This window comes from Pseudophryne corroboree, chromosome 6, assembly GCF_028390025.1.
Source record: "Pseudophryne corroboree isolate aPseCor3 chromosome 6, aPseCor3.hap2, whole genome shotgun sequence".
Lineage (NCBI taxonomy): Eukaryota > Metazoa > Chordata > Amphibia > Anura > Myobatrachidae > Pseudophryne > Pseudophryne corroboree.
Window position 1 is genome coordinate 432,151,761 of NC_086449.1, and position 22,448 is coordinate 432,174,208.

Below are 22,448 nucleotides of genomic sequence, written 5' to 3' on the forward strand. Positions count from 1 at the left end.
GGGTGACAGAACACGAGGGGGTGACAGAACACAGGGGGTGACAGAACACAGGGGGTGACAGAACACAGGGGGTGACAGAACACAGGGGGTGACAGAACACAGGGGGTGACAGAACACAGGGGGTGACAGAACACAGGGGGTGACAGTGTCAGAACACGGGGGGTGACACGGTGACAGAACACGGGGGGTGACAGTGACAGAACACGGGGGGTGACAGTGACAGAACACGGGGAGTGACAGTGACAGAACACGGGGGGTGACAGTGACAGAACACGGGGGGTGACACGGTGACAGCACACAGGGGGGGTGACACGGTGACAGAACACGGGGGGGTGACACGGTGACAGAACACGGGGGGGTGTGACACAGTGACAGCACACGGGGGGGTGACACGGTGACAGCACACGGGGGGGGTGACACGGTGACAGAACACGGGGGGGGACACGGTGACAGAACACAGGAGGGTTTGGTACAGCGAGAGCTAAAGATCTCGCTCCCCAACCTAAAAACAGTCTGACGCCACTGCCCGCACACACAAACACACACACACACACACACACACACACACACACACACACACACTCACTTTCTCTCACTCACTTTTCCCATTAACTTACTGATCTGGCTGGCAGTGGCAGGAAGGATGGATCTGCAGCAGTCTGGCTCTTGTCCCGTGTAGCCCCGCCCCCTGAGGTCCCATGTAGCCCCGCCCCTTCATCGTCACGTAGCCCCGCCCCCTTTTTTGCTGAACACCGCCGTTGTCACTGGGGAGTTTGGAGACGGGAGGAGGAGGCTGCTACAACGCAGCAGCAGGGGAGAGAGGCGCCGCTGGCAGCTTGGAGGTACTGCAGTGCAGAGCAATGACAAGCAGCTCAGCTGGTCGGGCCACTTGTCATTGCTTGCTGGTGGGGCTCAGCTGGTCGGGCCACTTGTCATTGCTTGCTGGTGGGAGGCAGTGGGCCGGGCAGGATCGGTTTGCGGGCCGCATCCGGCCCGCGGGCCGTATTTTGCCCACCCCTACCCTAGATGCTGCAACACCACTAAGCAAGAGGCAACACACCATGAAGACCAAGGAGCTCTCCAACAAGTCAGGGACAAAGTTGTTGAAAAGTACAAGTCAGGGTTGGGTTATAAAAAACTATCCAAATCTTTGATGATCCCCCCCGGAGCACCATCAAATCCATCATCTTCAAATGGAAAGAACATGGTACCACAACAAAACCTGCCAAGAGAGGGCCGGCCACCAAAACTCACAGACCAGGCAAAGAGGGCATTAATCAGAGAGGCAGCACAGAGACCAAAGGTTACACTGAAGGAGCTGCAGAGTTCCACAGCAGAGACTGGTGTATCTGCGCATGTGACCACAATAAGCCGTACACTCCATAGAGCTGGGCTTTATGGCAGAGTGGCCAGAAAAAAGCCATTACTTAGTGTTAAGAATAAGAAGGCACGTTTTGAGTTTGCCAAAAGGCATGTGGACGACTACCCAAATGTATGGAGGAAGGTGCTCCGATCAGATGAGACTAAAATTCAATTTTTCGGCCACCAAGGAAAACGCTATGTCTGGCGCAAACCCAACACTTTCCATTACCCCAAGAACACCATCCCCACAATGAAACATGATGGTGGCAGCATCATGCTGTGAGGATGTTTTTCAGCAGCAGGGACTGGGAAACTGTTTCAAGTCGAGGGAAAGATGGATGGTGCTAAATACAGGGATATTCTTGAGCAAAACCTGTTTCAGTATGCCTGTGATTTGAGGCTGGGACGGAGGTTTACCTTCCAGCAGGACAATGACCCGAAGCATACTGCTAAAGTGACACTCGAGTGGTTTAAAGGGAAACATTTAAAAGTGTTGAAATGGCCTAGTCAAAGCCCAGATCTCAATCCAATTGACAATCTGTGGTCAGACTTGAAGATTGCTGTTCACAAGCGGAAACCATCCAACATGAAGGACCTGGAGCAGTTTTCCCTTGGGGAATGGGCAAAAATCCCAGTGGCAAGATGTGGCAAGCTCATAGAGACTTATCCAAAGCGACTTGCAGCTGTAATTACAGCAAAAGATGGCGCTACAAAGTACTGACTTTAGGGGAGAGAATAGTGATGCACCCTGAAGTTTTCTGCTATTTTGTCCTATTTGTTGTTTGCTTCACAATAAAATAAAAAAAATCTTCAAAGTTGTAGCCATGTTCTGTGAATGAAATGATGCAAACCTTCAAACAATCCATTTTAATTCCAGGTTGTGAGGCAACAAAACATGACAAATGCAAAGGATGAAGGGGGGGGGGGGGGGGGGTAGAGATACTTTAACAAGGCAGTGTGTGTGTGTGTGTGTGTATGTATATATATATATATATATATTGTGAAAATAGGTCGGCACTCCCAAAGGACTGTTGCTTTGCTCCGGTGCCCTCTGTTATGCAGATAACACTAAGAATACAGTGGCACTTGGAGTCTTAACGAAGAATCAGATGTATTGAAGAAACATCAAACAGCCACCCTTCTTCTTTAATAGTTTGTGTGTGTACAAATATATATATATATATATATATATATATATATATATATACACTGCTCAAAAAAATAAAGGGAACACTTAAACAACACAATGTAACTCCAAGTCAATCACACTTCTGTGAAATCAAGCTGTCCACTTAGGAAGCAACACTGATTGACGATCAATTTCACATGCTGTTGTGCAAATGGAATAGACAACAGGTGGAAATTATAGGCAATTAGCAAGACACCCCCAATAAAGGAGTTGTTCTGCAGGTGGTGACCACAGACCACTTCTCAGCTCCTATGCTTTCTGGCTGATGTTTTGGTCACTTTTGAAAGCTGGCGGTGCTTTCACTCTAGTGGTAGCATGAGACGGAGTCTACAACCCACACAAGTGGCTCAGGTAGTGCAGCTCATCCAGGATGGCACATCAATGCGAGCTGTGGCAAGAAGGTTTGCTGTGTCTGTCAGCGTAGTGTCCAGAGCATGGAGGCGCTACCAGGAGACAGGCCAGTACATCAGGAGACGTGGAGGAGGCCGTAGGAGGGCAACAACCCAGCAGCAGGACTGCTACCTCCGCCTTTGTGCAAGGAGGAACAGGAGGAGCACTGCCAGAGCCCTGCAAAATGACCTCCAGCAAGCCACAAATGTGCATGTTTCTACTCAAAGATTCAGAAACAGACTCCATGAGGGTGGTATGAGGGCCCGACGTCTACAGGTGGGGGTTGTGCTTACAGCCCAACACCGTGCAGGACGTTTGGCATTTGCCAGAGAACACCAAGATTGGCAAATTCGCCACTGGCGCCCTGTGCTCTTCACAGATGAAAGCAGGTTCTCACTGAGCACATGTGACAGACGTGACAGAGTCTGGAGATGCCAAGGAGAATGTTCTGCTGCCTGCAACATCCTCCAGCATGACCGGTTTGGCAGTGTGTCAGTAATGGTATGGGGTGGCATTTCTCCATGTGCTCGCCAGAGGTAGCCTGACTGCCATTAGGTACCGAGATGAGATCCTCAGACCCCTTGTGAGACCATATGCTGGTGCGGTTGGCCCTGGGTGCCTCCTAATGCAAGACAATGCTAGACCTCATGTGGCTGGAGTGTGTCAGCAGTTCCTGCAAGACGAAGGCATTGATGCTATGGACTGGCCCGCCCGTTCCCCAGACCTGAATCCAATTGAGCACATCTGGGACATTATGTCTCGCTCCATCCACCAACGCCACGTTGCACCAGACTGTCCAGGAGTTGGCAGATGCTTTAGTCCAGGTCTAGGAGGAGATCCCTCAGAAGACCATCCGCCACCTCATCAGGAGCATGCCCAGGCGTTGTAGGGAGGTCATACAGGCACGTGGAGGCCACACACACTACCGAGCCTCATTTTGACTTGTTTTAAGGACATTACATCAAAGTTGGATCAGCCTGTAGTATGTTTTTCCACTTTAATTTTGAGTGCGACTCCAAATCCAGACCTCCATGGGTTAATAAATTTGATTTCCAGTGATAATTTGCGTGTGATTTTGTTCTCAGCACATTCAACTATGTAAAGAACAAAGTATTTAATAAGAATATTTCATTCATTCAGATCTAGGATGTGTTATTTTAGTGTTCCCTTTATTTTTTTGAGCAGTGTATATATGCGTTGAAAAGAAGGCGGCACTCACAGACTTGTACAGTGTAAAACGCTGCCCCTCAGGACATACATATACATACATACACACACACACACACACACAAAAGTGCAGTAATGCCCGGCACTCGCTACACGATGGTATACCGCAATAAATCTAGTGGTCCGGGTTCTGCTATGGATACAGAATGTGCCGGTCCTTCATCTACCAGTACAGCAACAAAACCACCTACAGTCGTGTCGACTCGTTCAAAAAATGACAACACGAAAGGCGTGCACCAGGAGGGGCGGCAAAAACGCAAGGGAAGCAAGATAAACGGGGCACGAAGAAAACATAGTTTTCAACCTATCCTCTAGACAGCTGACACCAGATGAACTTACAGTTCTTAACAAAGGTTTGTCCTTTGTTCCAAACCATACCTCTGACGTTTTCACCAACAAAGTCGACCTACAGAAGTTTAACAGACGGATTAGACTTCGTGAGTTTTTTAAGAATTCACCTCAAAGGGTAATGACTCAACCAGTACATAGAACATCGAATTTTGATCTACATGTTTTCAATAAAAGCATTAAAGCATTTACAGGATATGTGGATGCCATAATAGAGGAAAATATCCCAGCTAGTTACACAGGTACCTACAATTTATCCAAAAGAGAACGTAAAGCAATAAAGGACCTGGGTTCAAATCAGGACATCATCATCCGCTCAGCAGATAAAGGTGGAAGTATTGTAATCCAGGACCTAACACAGGGGTTCAATCTGAGGTGATTGCTTGCTAGCTACTTTTTGCAGCGCTGCGAACAGATAGTCGCCGCCTATAGGGGAGTGTATGTTTGCTTTGCAAGTGTGCGATCGCATGTGCAGCCCAGCGGTACAAAAAAGATTTGTGCAGTTTCTGAGTAGCTCAGAACTTACTCAGCCGCTGCGATCACTTCAGCCTGTCCGGTCCCGGAATTGATGTCAGACACCCACCCTGCAAATGCTGGGTTTTTCCAACCACTCGCTGAAAACGGTCAGTTGACACCCATAAACGCCTTCTTCCTGTCAATTTTCTTGCGATCGGCTGTGCAAATGGATTCTTCATTAAATCCATCGCCCAGCACCGATCCGCTTTGTACCCATACGACGCGCCTGCGCATTTCGTGGCATACGCATGTGCAGTTTTGCCGAGTTTTGACCTGATCGCAGCGCTGCAAAAAATAGCTAGCGTGCGATCAGGTCAGAATGACCCCACAGTACAAACAAGAAGCCTACAGACAATTGGAAGACAGAGAGACTTATGAACTATTGACAGAGGATCCCACTAAATGATATAAAGACGAGCTGGATAAGATCATACAGATGTCTGTCATTGAGAACAAAAATAACACCTGGAATCAGGGATGCACTGACACACCAGTGGCCAGTTGTTCCAGTATTTTATACAATCCCTACATTGCATAAAAATTCACTGTTTTATGTGGTCTCGCAATATCTAGATCACTATTTGCAGCCTCTAATACAAAAACAACCAGGATGTCTGAAGGACACAACTTCTTTTTTTTCACATTTATTAGCGGCAACACCTCTCCCTAGGAAATGGCTTCTGTGTACGGTCGACGTAGTTAATCTGTATACCAGCATCCCCCATGAAAGCTGCCTGGATGCGGTTCAGGATTTTATAAGTACTCAGCCAGATTACGAAGGGCCTCAAATCGATCTATTCATTACATTACTTTGTTTGACCTTAACAATGAATTACTTTATTTTTTACAAAAAATTCTATCGCAAGAAAAACGGGTGTGCGATGGGGTCTTGGGTGGCGCCAAGCCTAGCTAACATCTTTACGTGTAAGGTCAAAAAGGACCTATTTTTCACAAATCAGTCTATTTTACAATCCATCAAAATGTTCCATCGATACATTCATGACATCTTCATCTTATGGGAAGGCACACAAGGATCTTTTGAACAAAGTATGCTTCAGGTCAATAACCAGGATGAGGCCATCAAATTTACCTATCAGTGCCATCATGATGAAATTAATTTTTTGGATGTTCTAGTTAAATTGGATGAAGATTGTAATATCATTACTTCATTATATCATAAGCCAACAGACAGGATTACAATCTTGGAAGCACACAGCCATCACCCAGAAAATACCGTATGGGGCTTACCTTACCTTAAAACAATTACGAATAGCTCTGAATAAGGCGCAGGCTGTGACACAAAAAGAAGCACTCAAGCTAACTGACAGAAAAACTCAGACAGACAGAATCGTGTGGACACAGGAATTTAACACCGCTTGTGTGACATTAAACAAGAAGACCTGACAAATCTGGGCGGTGATTTCTAAGGATAAAGAGCTCACATCATTGAGAACTGTATCTATCTTACCTTCTTACAAACGAGGTCGTAATGTTAAGGATAATGTGGTCCATAATGATATTTCACATTTTAGAAAGCCAGAATTACAACATTTCCTTTCGAGGAAATCTGGTAATTTCAGATGTACTGGCTGCACAACATGCAGTAGCCTTGAAGTGGGAGATAAGTTTTATCACCCTAGATCAGGGAAAACCTACTGAATTAAATTTCCGGCGACATGCTTTACATCTTATATAGTTTACTACATAAAATGCCCCTGTGGCTTGCTATATGTAGGGAAAAGCATTAGCCAATTAAAGGAACGTATAACTTTACACAGGTCTAGTATTAGGGCAGCACTGGAAGGAAAAGGAACTGAACAACCTGTCGCCCATCACTTTGTGATCAGCAACACAGTTTGGCCTCCATCCGCTATAAAATCATGGATTGGGTACCACAGAGGATACGTGGAGGAGACGGGGGTGAAATCCTGCTCCAAAAAGAAGCAAGATGGATACATACCCCACAAACGGTCCAACCTTATGGTCTTAACGAGACTTTAAGCTTTAATTGCTTTCTATGAGTCTATAGTGTGTTTTTTCTTTGATTAACCTTTTGGTAGCTCCTTTCCATTAGTGCTATCCATGAATAGTATTACTCTGGATTGTACATTACTTCTCTTTAGTATTAGAGATTAGGTATTGACCAGTATCTCTTTATATAGGTTTATAATATCATCACTTAATAAAATGTTTTATATACATTTGCTTAGGGCCACAGTAGCACCCCGGTCCGGGATTAGGATTGGAAGTAAAGCCACTTTGTATACATTTTATTACAGCTTCTGTTCTCTCCTTGTTAGATTTTAAACGTAGGTGTTTTTCACATTGTTTAGGTGGTTGCTAGGTGACACATTGGAAGCAGCCACGCCTACCCGGCTGGACTGGATCTCCCCCTGCAGTGTCGCGGGCGTGACGTCACCGGAGCTGTGCTGGCGAACGGGCAGCTTCCTGCACGGTGTTGTTAAGTCTATTTATTGTATGTTTTATTGTGCATTTGTATGTCTTGATAAAAGGGACAATAGACCCTGAAACGCTGACCCACTATCCAGAGTGTGTTTAGTGTTTTTATTCATCCGGGGAGTGCCATCCATCTGCACGCAAGTGCAGAAGGGGAAGTATCGGAGAAAGGTGGTAATATACAGTAGGACCCACCATGAGACCTAGCCTGACCATTACGGCAATAAAAAAGTCTGCAATGGATCATGAAGAAGGAAAACAAAGGTGTTGTAAAGCTGCATTTATTATTTCTCTTTGACGATGCATATACTGTATACCTGCCTATAGCCCTTAGTGACAGATATGGGAGTTTTGTATGCTCTATGCCTCAGCTCTCCTTCTACATACTGTCAACCAACCAAGTCATGCAACACAAATATGGACACTTGGCCCTGGACAGACAACGTTACTGTAGGTCTTCCACAACCACAACTTCATTTTAAACATGCATTAAAATGTTATGATTTTGATACTTTTTGAAAAAAAAAAAAAAAAACACAACGTACAATTGTGCAGGAAAATTAAAGTACTGGTATTTAAATAGTACAATTGTAAAGGATGGATTACCAATAAATGTATAAAGAGCATAATAATAGAAAAACAGTTGAAGTACTTAAAAACAAAAAATACATTATTAAGGTAATGAACTTAAAAAAGCAAGATTTAGAATATTATAACCTGATTATTTGCAAATGTAATGCTTAGTTGATTTATGAGTCAGAGAACCTTCTGTACAGTATATAAATAGTCTAGCAATATAACTAAAGTCTTTAAATATGTTATGAACATATGGCTTACAATATATTTAATTGTGGTAGACAAGTGAAAAAAAATCAGAACAAATGCTATCCAAGTTGAACTTCACTTAGAGACAACTGAGTGTGTGTACTGTATTACTCTAATTACAGCACAAGATTGTCACAACTCTCGCTGGGATAGTGTGGATGCGGACCGTACAATTAGAATTGGTGTGGCCCATAACAGTGGCGTGGAGTCAAGAACCTCTTGGCCCATCTATTATGTTCCAAACCATACCTCTCAACATTGTGTAGGCTGAACCTGGAACTCCTATGCGTGGCGAGAGCTGCTGACATGCCTCTTGTCCCTCTCTCCAGTGAATAGACGCTGTGCAATGAGTGACAGGGAGCTTTCCAAATCCCAACCCCCCCCCTCCCATCCACCCATACACTATGGGACACCATGGCCCGTGGGTGAGACAGTGAGATAGTGCCCGCTAAAATCAGGACAGTTGGGAGGTATGCCTAAACACATACACAAACGAAGGATAAAAGTTTTTTGTTGGGAGCCCAAAAAAACTACCAGTATGTTTTTTGATTATGGGTGGACAGCGGAGTACCCGGAGAAATCCCACGCAAGTACGGGGAGAGTATAGAAACTCCACACAGTTAGAGCCATGGTGGGAATCGAACCCATTCCCTCAGTGCTATGTGGCAGTAAAGCTAACTATTACAACATTGGTAGCCTTCACCGTGGACCCCCAAAAGAGGATATGGGATTCGCTGTGCCCAATACGGAGATCACAACCTTCCTATGTATGGACTGGTGGGTACAAAGGCAGGTAGTAAGATTAGTCACTGTGAGGCATACTGGAGCATATTTGTCAGAAATGGGTCAATACCAGATGGGCAATTGTCAGAATCAGGTCAGAAAAATTGCCAAAGTCAGAACCAGGATGTCACTAGGAGCAGTACCATGAGAGCCAGGCAAGAAGAACCATCAGATGCACTAAATTAAGGCGCAGGTGATTACCTTGGGTGCTCTAACAGAACAGTCACTGGAGTGCCCAGAGACTGCGTTTTATAGGAAGGTTTTAATCTTGCGTCAAATGTGATGTCAGGCATGGCGCACCTGGCCCTTTACATTTCAAACAGAGTGGCACACACATCCCTATAGAAGCCACAGCAGCCTGCAATCAAAGAAATACAGACACTAGGAGAAGAGCTACTCACATCAACAGCAGGGGAGAGATGCCGGCGGATCACGTAGCAGCAAGGGAAAAGCATCACCAGTCAGCAAGGAGGGGACCTGGGCCCCGGGGGACCAGTGCCGCCATAGCGATAAATAGGAACCAGGCTCCGGCGCACTGTGGCAAATATATTGGGGAGCTGCACTTTCAGGAACAGCCATGACAAATCTTTTTGAACTTACATTCTATGGGGAATATTCAAATGTTTGAAAAGTCAGTTGGGAGTCGTTTTTTTCCTATCTAATAGACAGGAAAAATAGACTCCCAACCGACTTTTCAAACATTTGAATCTCCCCCTATGTGCGTTTCATCTCAGGTATTAATAGACAGGCATATTCTGCTGACAGCTCAATGACCGCTTGCTAAAGGACACCTTTGCAGTTCAATGGCAAAGTCATACTTGCCTACTCTCCCGGAATGGCCGGGAGGCTCCCGAAAATCGGGTGACCCTCCCGGCCCCACGGAAGAGCAGACAAGTCTCCCGACTTTTCACTGACCTCCTGCCCGGCCGCCCACTTTGAGAGTAAAGTGGGCGGTCCGGACACTCGATGACGCGATTCAACAAGAATCGCATCATCGTAGTTACGCCCCCTGCTGGAAAATGCCGGTTATAGCGGCATTACAGAGTGTGGGGCGTGGCTTAAACGTGTCACTGTAACTCCGCCCTCGTACCGCCTCCGACCCACCTCCACCACGCCCCATTCCGCCTCCTCCCCGCCCCCTCCTCTCATCATCGTCCCTGACAGCCCTTCCACTGAGCCGACCTGGCAGCTCTCTCCCGGAGAGGGCTGCCAGAAAGTAGGTAACTATGGGCAAAGTACAAGCATAATAATCTGCCCCAGGAAATGAGCCAGAAATCCTTATACACTAGGATCTCTGACAATTGCAGCACTCATCAGAAGGGCAGTCATGTGGATGCCATATGGAATGTGCATCACCTTTGCTCTCAGAGAAACTGCCTTCTGTGCCTCCACCAGTCTCCAATGCCAGATGGGCTAAAAGCATTATTATTAGAGATGAGCGGATTCGGTTTTACTCGGTTTTACTCGGTTCTCAAAACCGAATCTTATTGGCTATCCAAAACACGTGACATCCGTGAGCCAATTAGATGCCGTTTTGAGAACCGAGTAAAACCGAGTAAAACCGAACCCGCTCATCTCTAATTATTATGTACCTGAACTCCAGCTCCGGTGCATCTGACGCAGAGAGACATCCTCCCCCTCAGCGGCTCATGGTGCCATAGCCAACTACACTATGGGATACTATCTGCCGCTGCACTTCTGGCTGCCTCTGTGGGTCCCATCCCCAACATTTCTCATTACTGTATGAAAATATTCCAAAATACAGAAAAATCCAAAAAGCTTTTGGTTCCAAGCATTTTGGATATGGAAGACCTAACCTGTGTTTAACATGCACAGAGAGGAGGGAACCAGTAAGCAGAAGGACCAAAGGTCCTTCTGATAGCTGCAGAAAGATTCTCTTCCTGTAGCCGTACAGCAGGCTCTCTTACTGACTGCATTGGATGCGACCATGTCAGAGAATGCTCAGCCTGTTGTGGTCGCATCAGATGCCAAAGCCAGGCATATGGTTAATAGGGACAAAAATGGACATTTAAAGATCAATGACTTGAGGTTTTTCAAGTACAGTATAATTCACTAATGATTTACTGCTTTTCATCACCAAGCCCCTAAATGCCTTATCTTATCTTATCTTTAGCATGTTCTCTACCACTTCAGAAAGACTCCAGGCATTTGATTTAAATCTGAAAAACTTAATATTTCAAATAACGAAACCTGGATCTTGTAATTCTTTCAGTGCAAATCTATATCAGAGTAGTTGGGTATAATGTGGACTAAAAAATACGAAGAACTTTACTCGATCGATAACTCCCCTCTCTTAAGTGTTTGTGGAAAGATCTAGAGCAAATATTACATTTCTTAGCAGTATGTATAAAAAATGTAAAAAAATCTTCAAAATATCAATTTTATACACATACCACATATAAGGTAAGGCGACTCAAGTTTTTTCTTTTTATAAAATAACACTAAATTAAAATTAATGGGCCTAATTCAGACCTGATCACTGTTGTGCGAAATTGCGCAGCGGCCTATTATCGAACAACTGCACATGCGTACGGATCGTAATGCGCAGGTGCGAGGCCAAACTGCAAAAAAAGCCTGCGTTTTTTTTAGCGCTAGGCAAACGCAGGTTGATTGACAGCAAAGCGGGTATTTGGGAGTGGTAACTGGCCATTTTCTGTGAGTGCCAGGAAAAACGCAGGCGTTCCCAAGCGCTTTCAGGGCGGGTGTGGGACATCAGCTCCTGCCCCGTTTAACATGTTTCTATCGCACTGTAGGAGTAAGTCCTGGACTACGCACATACTGGAAAAAACATTCGATGGTGAGTGAGTTACAAACGGATTTGCAGCTGACCGGCATTTGCAAAGCTTTTCGCACAGCGTACGCAGACTTGCAAGAGGCGGTTATTCACTTTGGCCGGCGACTATCTGATCACAGACCTCTGCAAATTCACAGAGGAGCGATCAGGTCTGAATTAGGCCCAATGTTAAATGAGCACCTCAAGGATTTAAGAGTTGTATGCCAAAATGCCTTACAAAAACTGGACTGAAATCTCTAATACTGTGAGAAAACGTTTGTAGTTCTGTACAGATACAAAAGGTTAAGAGTTTGAAGAGAATGAAAGCTTTACCAGCTGAGCTTGTACAATTATTGCCTTTGCTGCAGCAGATGAAGACATTACACATAGTGTAAAAAGGTAATAAAAGGTGCACACTGGGGAAGAGAAAGAACGTTATTTTAATTCTTATACCTGAACATTTGCAAAGGATGAGATGATTGAATAATATAATTATTATCACATCAATCTCTTACAGCCAGCTAGACCTTTCAGTATGTGACAAGATTTCTTTTTTAGCTATGCTGTAGAAAAGAGACTTTATCGCCTGTCTTTTTGGGAAATATTGCACCTGCTGTTGTTAAAAATAAATTGCAGTTGTTTCATGACTACTGCCATATTTCTATAACACATGCATAGTTACTAACATGATTAAACAATGAACATGTTGCATTTTGGTGTATACTTCAGAAGAATAAGAATTTCCTGAATCAATATTAGGTGACATATCCATTCAGATTCTTCATACGTGCCCACCTGTTCAAATGCAACCCCAATGGTCAATTTTGTCACTATTTATCCTTAATGTTTAATTTAATTTTTAATAGATTAATTAAAAGTTAAATTTTAGCAAACTTCACAAGTGTGTCCCAGCGTAGAGGTTTATTTCTCATTATGTTTTGTTTACTATTAATACTGACTCTGGGAGCACCACCAGCTAGAGACATTATACATACCCTATTTGAGTTTTATGATTCATATTCATTGTTGGTCTTATCTGACAATAGCTCTAGTGAGAAGTTTCGTCTTCATTGTCAGATGAGAAACCAACCTCACAACAGTTACCTTAATAATGAACATATACAGTCTTCGCTCGCACAGATGTCTGTTATTGCTCAGCGGAACTAATTTTACAAAGATAGTAATGGTATCTGATATTGTGATGTATATTTTATATTATAGACATTGATCCCAAAATGTCATAATCACCTATTTGGTATGATTAATTAATCATATACCTGTCTATATTCCTACAACATCCTTGACTTTGTGCAAGTGTACCTAGAAGAATTGATGCTGTTTTGAAGGCAAAGGGAGGTCAAACCAGATATTGTATTGATTTGATTTAGATTTCTCTTCTGTTCATTCAATTTGCATTTTATTAATTGATAAAAAAATAAACTATTAACATTCTTATGTTGCAGCATTTGTTCCACTCCTGCCTAAGGGGTATATTCAATCAAGGTCGAAACTGCCGTATTGTCGAAAAGACGGCAGTTTTTTACTTTTTCAGGCCGGAAGGGGTTCCGACCTATTCAGTCCCCAGCTTTTTTATTCGACAAGTCGGAGAATTCGACTTGTCGAACAGGGGTGTAGTATGGTATGCCGGCGGCCGGGCTCCCGGCGACCAGCATACCGGCGCCGGGAGCCCGACCGCCGGCATACCGACAGCGTGGCGAGCGCAAATGAGCCCCTTGCGGGCTCTCCACGCTGCGGGCATGGTGGCGCGCGTAGTTCTCCCTCCAGGGGGGTCGTAGACCCCCACGAGGGAGAAAAAGTGTCGGTATGCCGGCTGTCGGGATTCCGGCACCGGTATACTGTGCTCCGGGATCCCGACAGTCGGCATACTGAAGACCACCCGTCGAATAGTACATGAATCGGTGGTTTAGCTGCCTACTCACGTGCTTCTGAGGGAAAGGGGGCCAAATTCTACAGATTTTGGCCCCTTTTCCGACCATCTTTAAAAAAAAAAAGTCGAACTGAGATGAGGAACCTGAGAGGAGGAGAGGGGGATGAATAGATTGAGATGTGCATTGAATAGCCCTTGTTGGATCCATTCCGACAAATGCATGTCGGAATGGATCCGACCTCAATTGAATATACCTCTAAATCTTTTGCACAGTATTGTAGATGTAGAAGGGCATCAGTACATAAATAGGGTGCGGAAAGAAAGGATTGCAGAAGAAGGGTAGAAGGGGAGGAACATCAATTTTGAATCATAGCTATTAACCGTATTTATCACCTTGCTAATATATTTGTACTTCCAATTAACTCAAAGTTAGTGTATTCAATCAAATATACTAACATCTCATCCATTGGAGTTATTTTATAATAACCACCGTATGTAAATTCAAAACTATTTTTTAATAATACCAGTTTGTAAATTCAAAACTTTTATGACATTTGTCCTTTACACAATCTTTGTATATAATTGGGTTGCGCCTATTCTGTGTCTGGAAGAATGGCTTTTTTATTTAACAGTTTCCTGTAGTTCTGCTTTTATCTTGGTCAGAAATAGATAGATCACGATGTCCACTTTTGTAATATTAATTTTTAATGACAATTGTCATTAGCATTAAATATAAAAAATTAGCATATTCCCTTTTGTTTTAGATTTAAAATACTGTATCACTGCATGTTTTCTTTGGTAGGATTTATTACTTGTTCTACTATGCATTTGTAGCTTTGCTGAGCAAAGTTGTTTCATTTTTTCAATGTGATTACATAATATTTTTGCAATTCCTATGCTTATAGCAAAAAATTGTGAGCATAGCAAAAAGATATCTGCATCAAGTCCTTTAATCACTTCTAATTGCCTTCCAGGAGGGGTCAAATTTTCCAGGTAGTCCGGTGGGGTTCCTTTAGCCATTCATTGTTTTTTATTTTAGAAATTGTGTACTTTTTCAAAGGGCAGTGGGAGTTTGGCTTTGGGAGGTTAGGTCAGCAAGTGGGATGTCCTCTGCCACCCATATTAAGCAACCGATCACTCCTCTGTCAAGGGCTATGCAGCTTAATGGTACGTTACTTTTCCTTCAACCTTTTGGTACAGTTCAGATAAGAGTATGTACTAATTTTCTATTTGTCCCTGCTGCATTGCAGAACTGTGGCTGGTAACCTAATGCACCTCTGGATGTAGGATATCAGCTAGCAATGAAAGGGTTAAAGATGTAGCACCCTTGCTTGGTGGCAGAAGGTGGGTGTTGGAACTATGCAGCAGATGTCTGACTGCAGAAACTGCTCAATGACTCACTACAGCAGAGGGAGAGATCTTAATCATCGCCCTACAAGCGTGCCAACTTTCAGGGCATGGCAGGAGGTGTGTGGCACTATTTGTGGGTCTATGTTTGTGACTTATGAACACTGTTTATGGAAGACTTTGATTAGCACTTTAACGTTTGTGACATGTAATCTGCTTTCACTATTTCATGTCTGCAAATCTGCAAATTCAACAGATACAGCAATGTTTAATGTAGATATCACAAACAGCTTGTGGAGCCAGGAGAAATTGTATTAATATAAATCTAAACATCGGTCTCTAAAGAAGAATTATTTTTACTATAATAATATCCAAAGGCGTAACTAGGGTGGGGTGAGCAGGACATGTGCCCTGGGCGCCATGGTAGGCCCTGCAGAGGAGATGCCACAGGCCAGGGCATCGACCATCACGGCCCGCCACCACCATTGTGCTGCTGCTGCCCTCCTACCGTTACCACTTCACCATTGAGCAAGGCTCATGGTGCTCTGCGACATTACTGCAACAGCAGCAGCTCCCAGCATCCCTCCTACTTTGTTACTGCTGGGAGGGTGCGTGACTGTGACGCCAGTGTCATGCTTCATAAACCTGCAGCCCGCTGCTTGGCCTCACGGTCCCTGCTGGCTCCCGGCTGAATGTAAGGCGGGAGGGGAGACACACACAGGAAGACACAAAATGAAGGGGGTTGGGGTAGACACACACTTGGAGACATAGAACGAAGGGGGAGGGGGAGACGCAGAGAGGCATAGAATAAAGGAGAGGCACAGAATGAAAGGGGAGTTGGAAAGACACACAGAGAGGCAAAGAATTAGGGGGGTGGGGGAGACATAGAATGATGGATGAGACAAAGCAGGGGAAGATAATGGTTTGCCTGAGAGACAACGCAGGAGGAGATGATGGTGTGCTGAGAGACGTTGCGGGGGTTAGGTGATGGTATGCTGAGTGACGACGCAGGGGGAGATGGTGGTGTGCTGAGTAACGAGATATGGCGGAAATTATATAGTGCAGAGAGATGATGCAGGTGGAGGGGATGGTGTGCTGAGAGATGACACAGGGGGTAGGTGATGGTGTGACTGATAGACGACACAGGGGGGAGAGATGAAGGTGTGGCTGAGAGATAACACAAGGGGGAGTTGATTATGGCATGGCTGAAAGACCATTCTTAATTTTGCCCTGGGCTCCGAAAACGCTATTTACGTCTCTGCAAACATCTGTAGAAAGCAAAATAATGGGTGAAGATCAAGAAGCCTGATGCCCCAAGGTCTATGGGCCACTTGTTTTACTAAAATTAAATAACTATCTTCTTATGCATTTCTAGAATATTTAACACCAGTGTTATCTGCCAGCAATTGAGGAGGATGATTGAGCTAACATTCAAGCAGTATAAAAATAAAGATAGACCGTCACTCGGCTGCTCTGTTGTATCTACCACAGATCAGATTAAAGTTAAATATAACAAGGATGATCTCTGTATTGTAAGGCAGTCATTGGGTGGTATGTGTATTGTACAACAGTCACTGGGATCCTCTCTTTATTGTGGGCAAAAGAATAATCTGTCTTGTCAGTCACTAGGATGTTCTTTGTTTTGTGTAGCAGCCACTAAGATGCTCTCTATATTGTACAAAGGTCACTAGAATGTTCTCTGCATTGTAAGGTTATCATAACAGTTCTCTCTGTATTGTATGACAGTCACTAGTCAATTTAGAATTACGGGCAAAACAGATACTATTATACTGGCACTACATGCATAGAACTAAATTACTCAGGCCTGAGGATGTGGACAGTAAGCCCAGGAAACACACTGCACTTTTGAGCAGATGAAAAATATTTTTGGATATTTGCTCTTTACTTACCCCTTACCATTGTACTATTTTTTTTTACAGTATTTTATTAGAATTTCAGTGTTTCTATATGCTCGTTATACTGTTTTTAGTTTACTGTAATAAATTTTATTTTTAGATCATTTTTTTTTCCAGTTTTGTAGATTAGTTCTAAATATAGGGGTTGATCTATTTAATCAGTCCCTATAATATGAAAATAACTGGGCTCAATTTAGAGTATTGACCAGTGTCTCTACAGCTGTAAAAAGCAGTCAGTCTCTAAGGGGGAATTCAATTAACCCTGATAATGTAATGGTAGAGAAAACCATGGGCAACCTAAAGTTTTTCACACTTTTATCCATAATAAGTTTACAGACCAATGTGTTAACACTGCCGGACTCGGGAAAACAGGCTACTTAACTGGGGGGAGGGGGGGTGAAGGGAATTTTTAAAGCGGCAAATATGTTGGTTTTGCCATGTAAATGATTGTCACTTTAAAAATCCGGCCAAACTAGCAGAAAGTCCCACACCTCCTGTTTCTCACAAACTATTATATTTTACACTTGGATTGAACAATACAACAGGAACAGGCTGTGATCTGTAGTGCACTATTACAGTCACGAAGAGGTTAGCTAATCAGTGGTGTGGATGTCAGTGTGGATGGCACTGGTGTAATATAGCCTACTCAGGACACAGCTGATAAGTGCAGGAATCTGCAGTCGGGAACAACAGGAAGGTTTAAGCAGAAGTTGCACTGGCAATGAGAGGTGAGCAGGAAGAAAGTTAAACAGGTTGCCCTGGCTACTGATTGGACTCAAGAGAGTAATTAGCTGGAATTCAGAGCCAGAACTGGATGAACCACGATCAGCTGACTCTGGATGATGGCGGTGTCCATGTCCTGGGGCTAGAAACTTCCTGAAACTACAGTTGAGTGATGTACCGCTACAAAGAAACATCTTTTAGTGCTGAACGGATCTTGTTAGTATAATGTGTGACAGTTAACACTAGTAAAGATTCCATTTAAAAAATCTAATACTAGTGGAAATTCCCTAAAAAATCTAATAGTTTTGTCAAGGTAGATCAGATCAATGTATGCTCTACAGCCATTGATCAGTAAGCCTGAGGAAATGTCTACCTAGACGCCCAGTCCTAAATACTTATGTATATTCTTGTGGAATGTCTGACATTATGCAGTAAGACTGTTCATATGCAGCATGAATGTATCTGAATCCAGGAACTACATTATCTGACAATTTACCTTGGGACAATTATCAGTTTACAGCTTGATTTGTTCTTTTTTATTTAGCTTTGCCTTTCATGTATAAATGTGCATAATGTTAAAATATTTCTTTTTATAAAATTAAATAAAGAAAATAAAAATCACAATATAGAATTTACAAAAATAAACATTTTACTATACGCTCAGTCTACTAGCCACTTTGGGAATCATCAACAGTGTTAGAAAAGGCTATGACAAAAAAGAATTAATAAAAAATGGTCTAAACGTACATTTATCACTTTTCAATTGTATGGCAAATACCTGATGCCTTTAAATATGAAGAAATAAATTCAACACTTCTGCATTCAGAGCGCAGTGCCCAATATAGACACTGTGGAGAATGACTTCAGGGCCAAGAACCAAACATGAATCTTAATATTAAATACTAGATGTTAGTCTGCTTTTGATAGCTAGAGTAATGTAATATGGCTAAAACTGAAACAGAGGGAACCTATTCTTAGGGGCTCTAACACCTTTCCAACCCACTGTATATAAACATCTACATTTGAACAATTACCGAAATATGAAAATCAAAGTGTCTAATGAAAATATATTGCTGCTGAAGCCCCATACACACTAGATGAGATTTTGAAAGATCTCGCTCAGAATGGGCGATCTGAGCGAGATCTTTCACAATCTCATCCATTGTGTACACTAAATGTCGTTAATGATGCACGCTCCCATGTATCGTTAATAACCCCCTCCCTCTTCTGAACATTTACGGACAAGAGAGGTCCTCGATAGATGCAGATGCAGCATGGCTGTCGTTCCCCCCCCGCCGCCGCTGCCTGTCTCGACCACATCGGCAAGTGTGTATGCACTTGCCGATGCCGCACCCCCCCCCCCCCCACGCCGGGTCTTGCCGCCACCAATATCGGCATCGGTGGGGATCGCAGTGTGTAGGGCCCTTTAGTTTAGAAGTATGTAGAATCATAAACCAGCTGACACCATTTAATGCTCTTCACAGTGAAAACAACGATAGACAAAACTGTATTAGTTCATGCAAAGAATATAAAATATGTTGTACAACTGATGGTTGTTATAATCGTAATAAAAACCACCTACAGTACTGGGTCTCAAAACAAGATTTCCAATGGCCATGGCCAAATCCTGTAAAGCTCCCAAACAAATGTACAGAGGATATCAACTTTAAAGCACATTCAGTAGTGGTATATGGAAAGAAAAAGAAACAAAGCATCAAAGATTCCAGAGAAAGGGTTTGTTTACCTGCGTTTCAACTCCCTGCTCCAGCAAACGCTTGGCTTGGTTCTCCACTTCAAGGCGAGCTCTACCAATGAAGAGCAGATCATTCTCTATCACTTCTATTCCTGAAAGATCTAGGCCTTGAGAAAGATAATCTACAAAACAGAACAGAAATATCATATAGTAAAGGTATATAAAGGATTACCTTTGTACTAAAAATGGTTTGCCTTAACCCTAAAATGGCAATACAGCACCTTGAACATTAAAAATATAGGATGAACAAGTTATTTAAATGTATGTAATCACCTTAATTCGTGTGACCTAACTCTATATGGTAATGCACTGAGATGCGGGTTTTCAAAATTTTCCTTTATTTTTCCAGCAATTTTTAAAACGAAAAAGTTAATAAAAGAATATCATTATGGATTTTGGTTTTAATAACATTGTCTAAAACTAGCCAAACAAATTCCCTAAAGGTATGTGATTTTGAAAAAACACAGCTCAAATTGCAACCTAATTCACTGCACGACAATCATTTTGAAAGTCTGTGGAGACAACACTAAAAGTCAATCAAATCAACAAATTTTCCACCATCCACAAAAAAATAATGGATAAGCAGTAACACTGAATACATAAAGAAAATTACTCATTATTTTTTCTCAAATCTATAAAACAAATCATTTGTTGTATATCATTGTCAGAAGACTGAAATGAAGGCTTTTCATTCTTCATAATTGCAGGGTTCATTGGAACGGTAAGGGTTTGGAGTGGTATGTGATATAACAACCACTTTAGGGAGCACTGACTTCTCTCACACCATTTGTCACAAAATTGTTGAAGAGAAAAAAGCTAGGTAAATAAATATTTATAAAGGGAAATGCCTTCTCTATCTGCTAACATCAATTACTTTTTCATACTTTACAGCAGACTAAAACTGGCAAATACAAAATGATACTTTCAACATAGTGAAAGAAAAAAATCATGTTAAATATTTGTGAGCAAAATGTATGATAACTTCCACAAAAAAGGATTGTGCTTTTACGGTCTATAAAATTACTTTGTGCATCTTATTTGTAAGTACCCATTACATGAATTTGAACAAAGAGAAAGAAAATGCTGATGCACACTCTAAACACTAACAACACTGATAGTCAATATCATTTTGATAAACTCTTACAATTAACATGGAGTATAAGTAACGTTCTTTGCACACATTTGGACAAATATGTGGGCCCATCCACAAAAGTCCAGACGAACTTCTTTAGATGGGTCACTAACATCTTAATACTATTCTGCTGATAGGATTATGGAAGAAAAGCCTTTGCTGGTTGTCTGTGAAGCACTTAGGTTGGCAATTAAGGATCCAATTGTCTCAGAAAACGAGTTAAAAAATTAGCGTAAACTGCTCATACTATGTTCAAATATTTCCAGGATATAAAGGAGCTTATGTACACCATAAGCATTCCCAATACATTTCCGCTCCCTAAGGCAGAAGGCAAAAATAAGGCAAGTATGGGGGGAATTCAATTAGCTGCGGTAATTTATAGCGGTGAGGGGGAAAGGGTGATAACCTTGGGCTTTAACGCCTGCAGCTATTCAATTATAAACCCTTTTTCTCACCCAGTAAATTATCCTGTTAACATGTGTTTGCACATATAATCCAGGATAAATACCCGGGCCTATGGTTAATGCGTTCGCAGCGCCCGCAAACAGACTATATATCACGGACCTCTTTTCGAGCTTGCTGGTAAAAAAAACAAAGCCTGTTAATACTGAAAAGAAAGCAACTCACATTAAACATTTTTACTCAGAAATAGTTACATTTATTTTTAAAAGTACTATTTTTGCCTATAATGTGTGACCACATGCGAATGGCATTGCTTAAAGCTATGGAATAGTGATGCTTGGTGTACTTTCCCAGTGTCCTCGAGTTGAAAGGCTTAATATGAACCTCTTTTGGAAGAAGTATATGTTGACTTGAAAGATATCCCTGGATCTCGTGGGTTAATAGTGATATACTGACATTTGGTGATTTTCTTATGTCGCATTTTGTCAATATTTGTAATCAGCTAAAAAATATTTTTCTTCTCTGCTTGTTCTCTGAATGTATATGTCACAATTCTCCATAAGGAAGGTGAACAGCACCAATGTTGCTATGGCTACAGACTGATATCATTATAGATACAGCCCAACAGGACAAAACCTCCTAATGTTATTGCCCATGGATTTTTATGACTTGCTTCGTGAAGACTATAATCTGTGTCCACACGTGTGCAAGTATTTTATCTTGTTAATCTTGTATGATTTAAATTAAATAAACTATTTATTACAATGTGAGAGGCCTTGGGCCACTTTTAGCTGAATTTTGGTGCTGGACTATATTTTCTGTTTCAGAAGGAAGACAACCATGACCAGGCTTGCATAAAGAAATTTATCAGATAAGCCTCAAACTTCTATTTGAAAGTACATATATGATGTTCTACAGCACCAAAACAATCTTTATACATCAATCAGCTTGTCCGCCATCCATTGCATGGACCATATCTACAAAAAAATGTTTTACAGTCTGGAACTCCTCCCAGCTACCGCCTGGTTGTCAACTCCTGCAAATTCTTTAGAATGTAAGCTCTCACGAGTAGGGCCCTCTTCCCTCATGTGCTTATCCTTTCTCTTACTTTAAAATTCTTCAACTGCACCAACTCCAGCAGTCTTCTGCCACCTGATACTTATTTAACTGCTATCTGCTGATGTAGCTATGTTTATTTACCCTGTACTTGTCCTATATTGTCTTCAACTGTAAGTTGCTGTTTTCCTGTTTTGATTATTTGTTTATGTACTCTGTAATTGGGCGCTGCGGAACCCTTGTGGCGCCATATAAATAAAGGATAATAATAATAATTCAAGACCTGTTTATTGATTAGCACACCTGTGCTGTCTGATGACCTCTAAAGGTGGGTACGCAT

At 42.5% G+C, this 22,448-nt stretch overlaps 1 protein-coding gene across 2 annotated transcripts in view; it reads right to left on the reverse strand.

Annotated features, from left to right (window-relative positions):
• The window catches only part of COG5 (component of oligomeric golgi complex 5), an 866,036-nt gene that overhangs the window by 479,737 nt on the left and 363,851 nt on the right, over window positions 1-22,448 (reverse strand). For both annotated transcript variants that reach the window (XM_063927060.1, XM_063927059.1), the window contains exon 7: window positions 19,510-19,640. In XM_063927060.1, coding sequence (XP_063783130.1) covers window positions 19,510-19,640 — 131 coding nt within the window. The remainder of the gene's footprint in view (window positions 1-19,509; window positions 19,641-22,448) is intronic.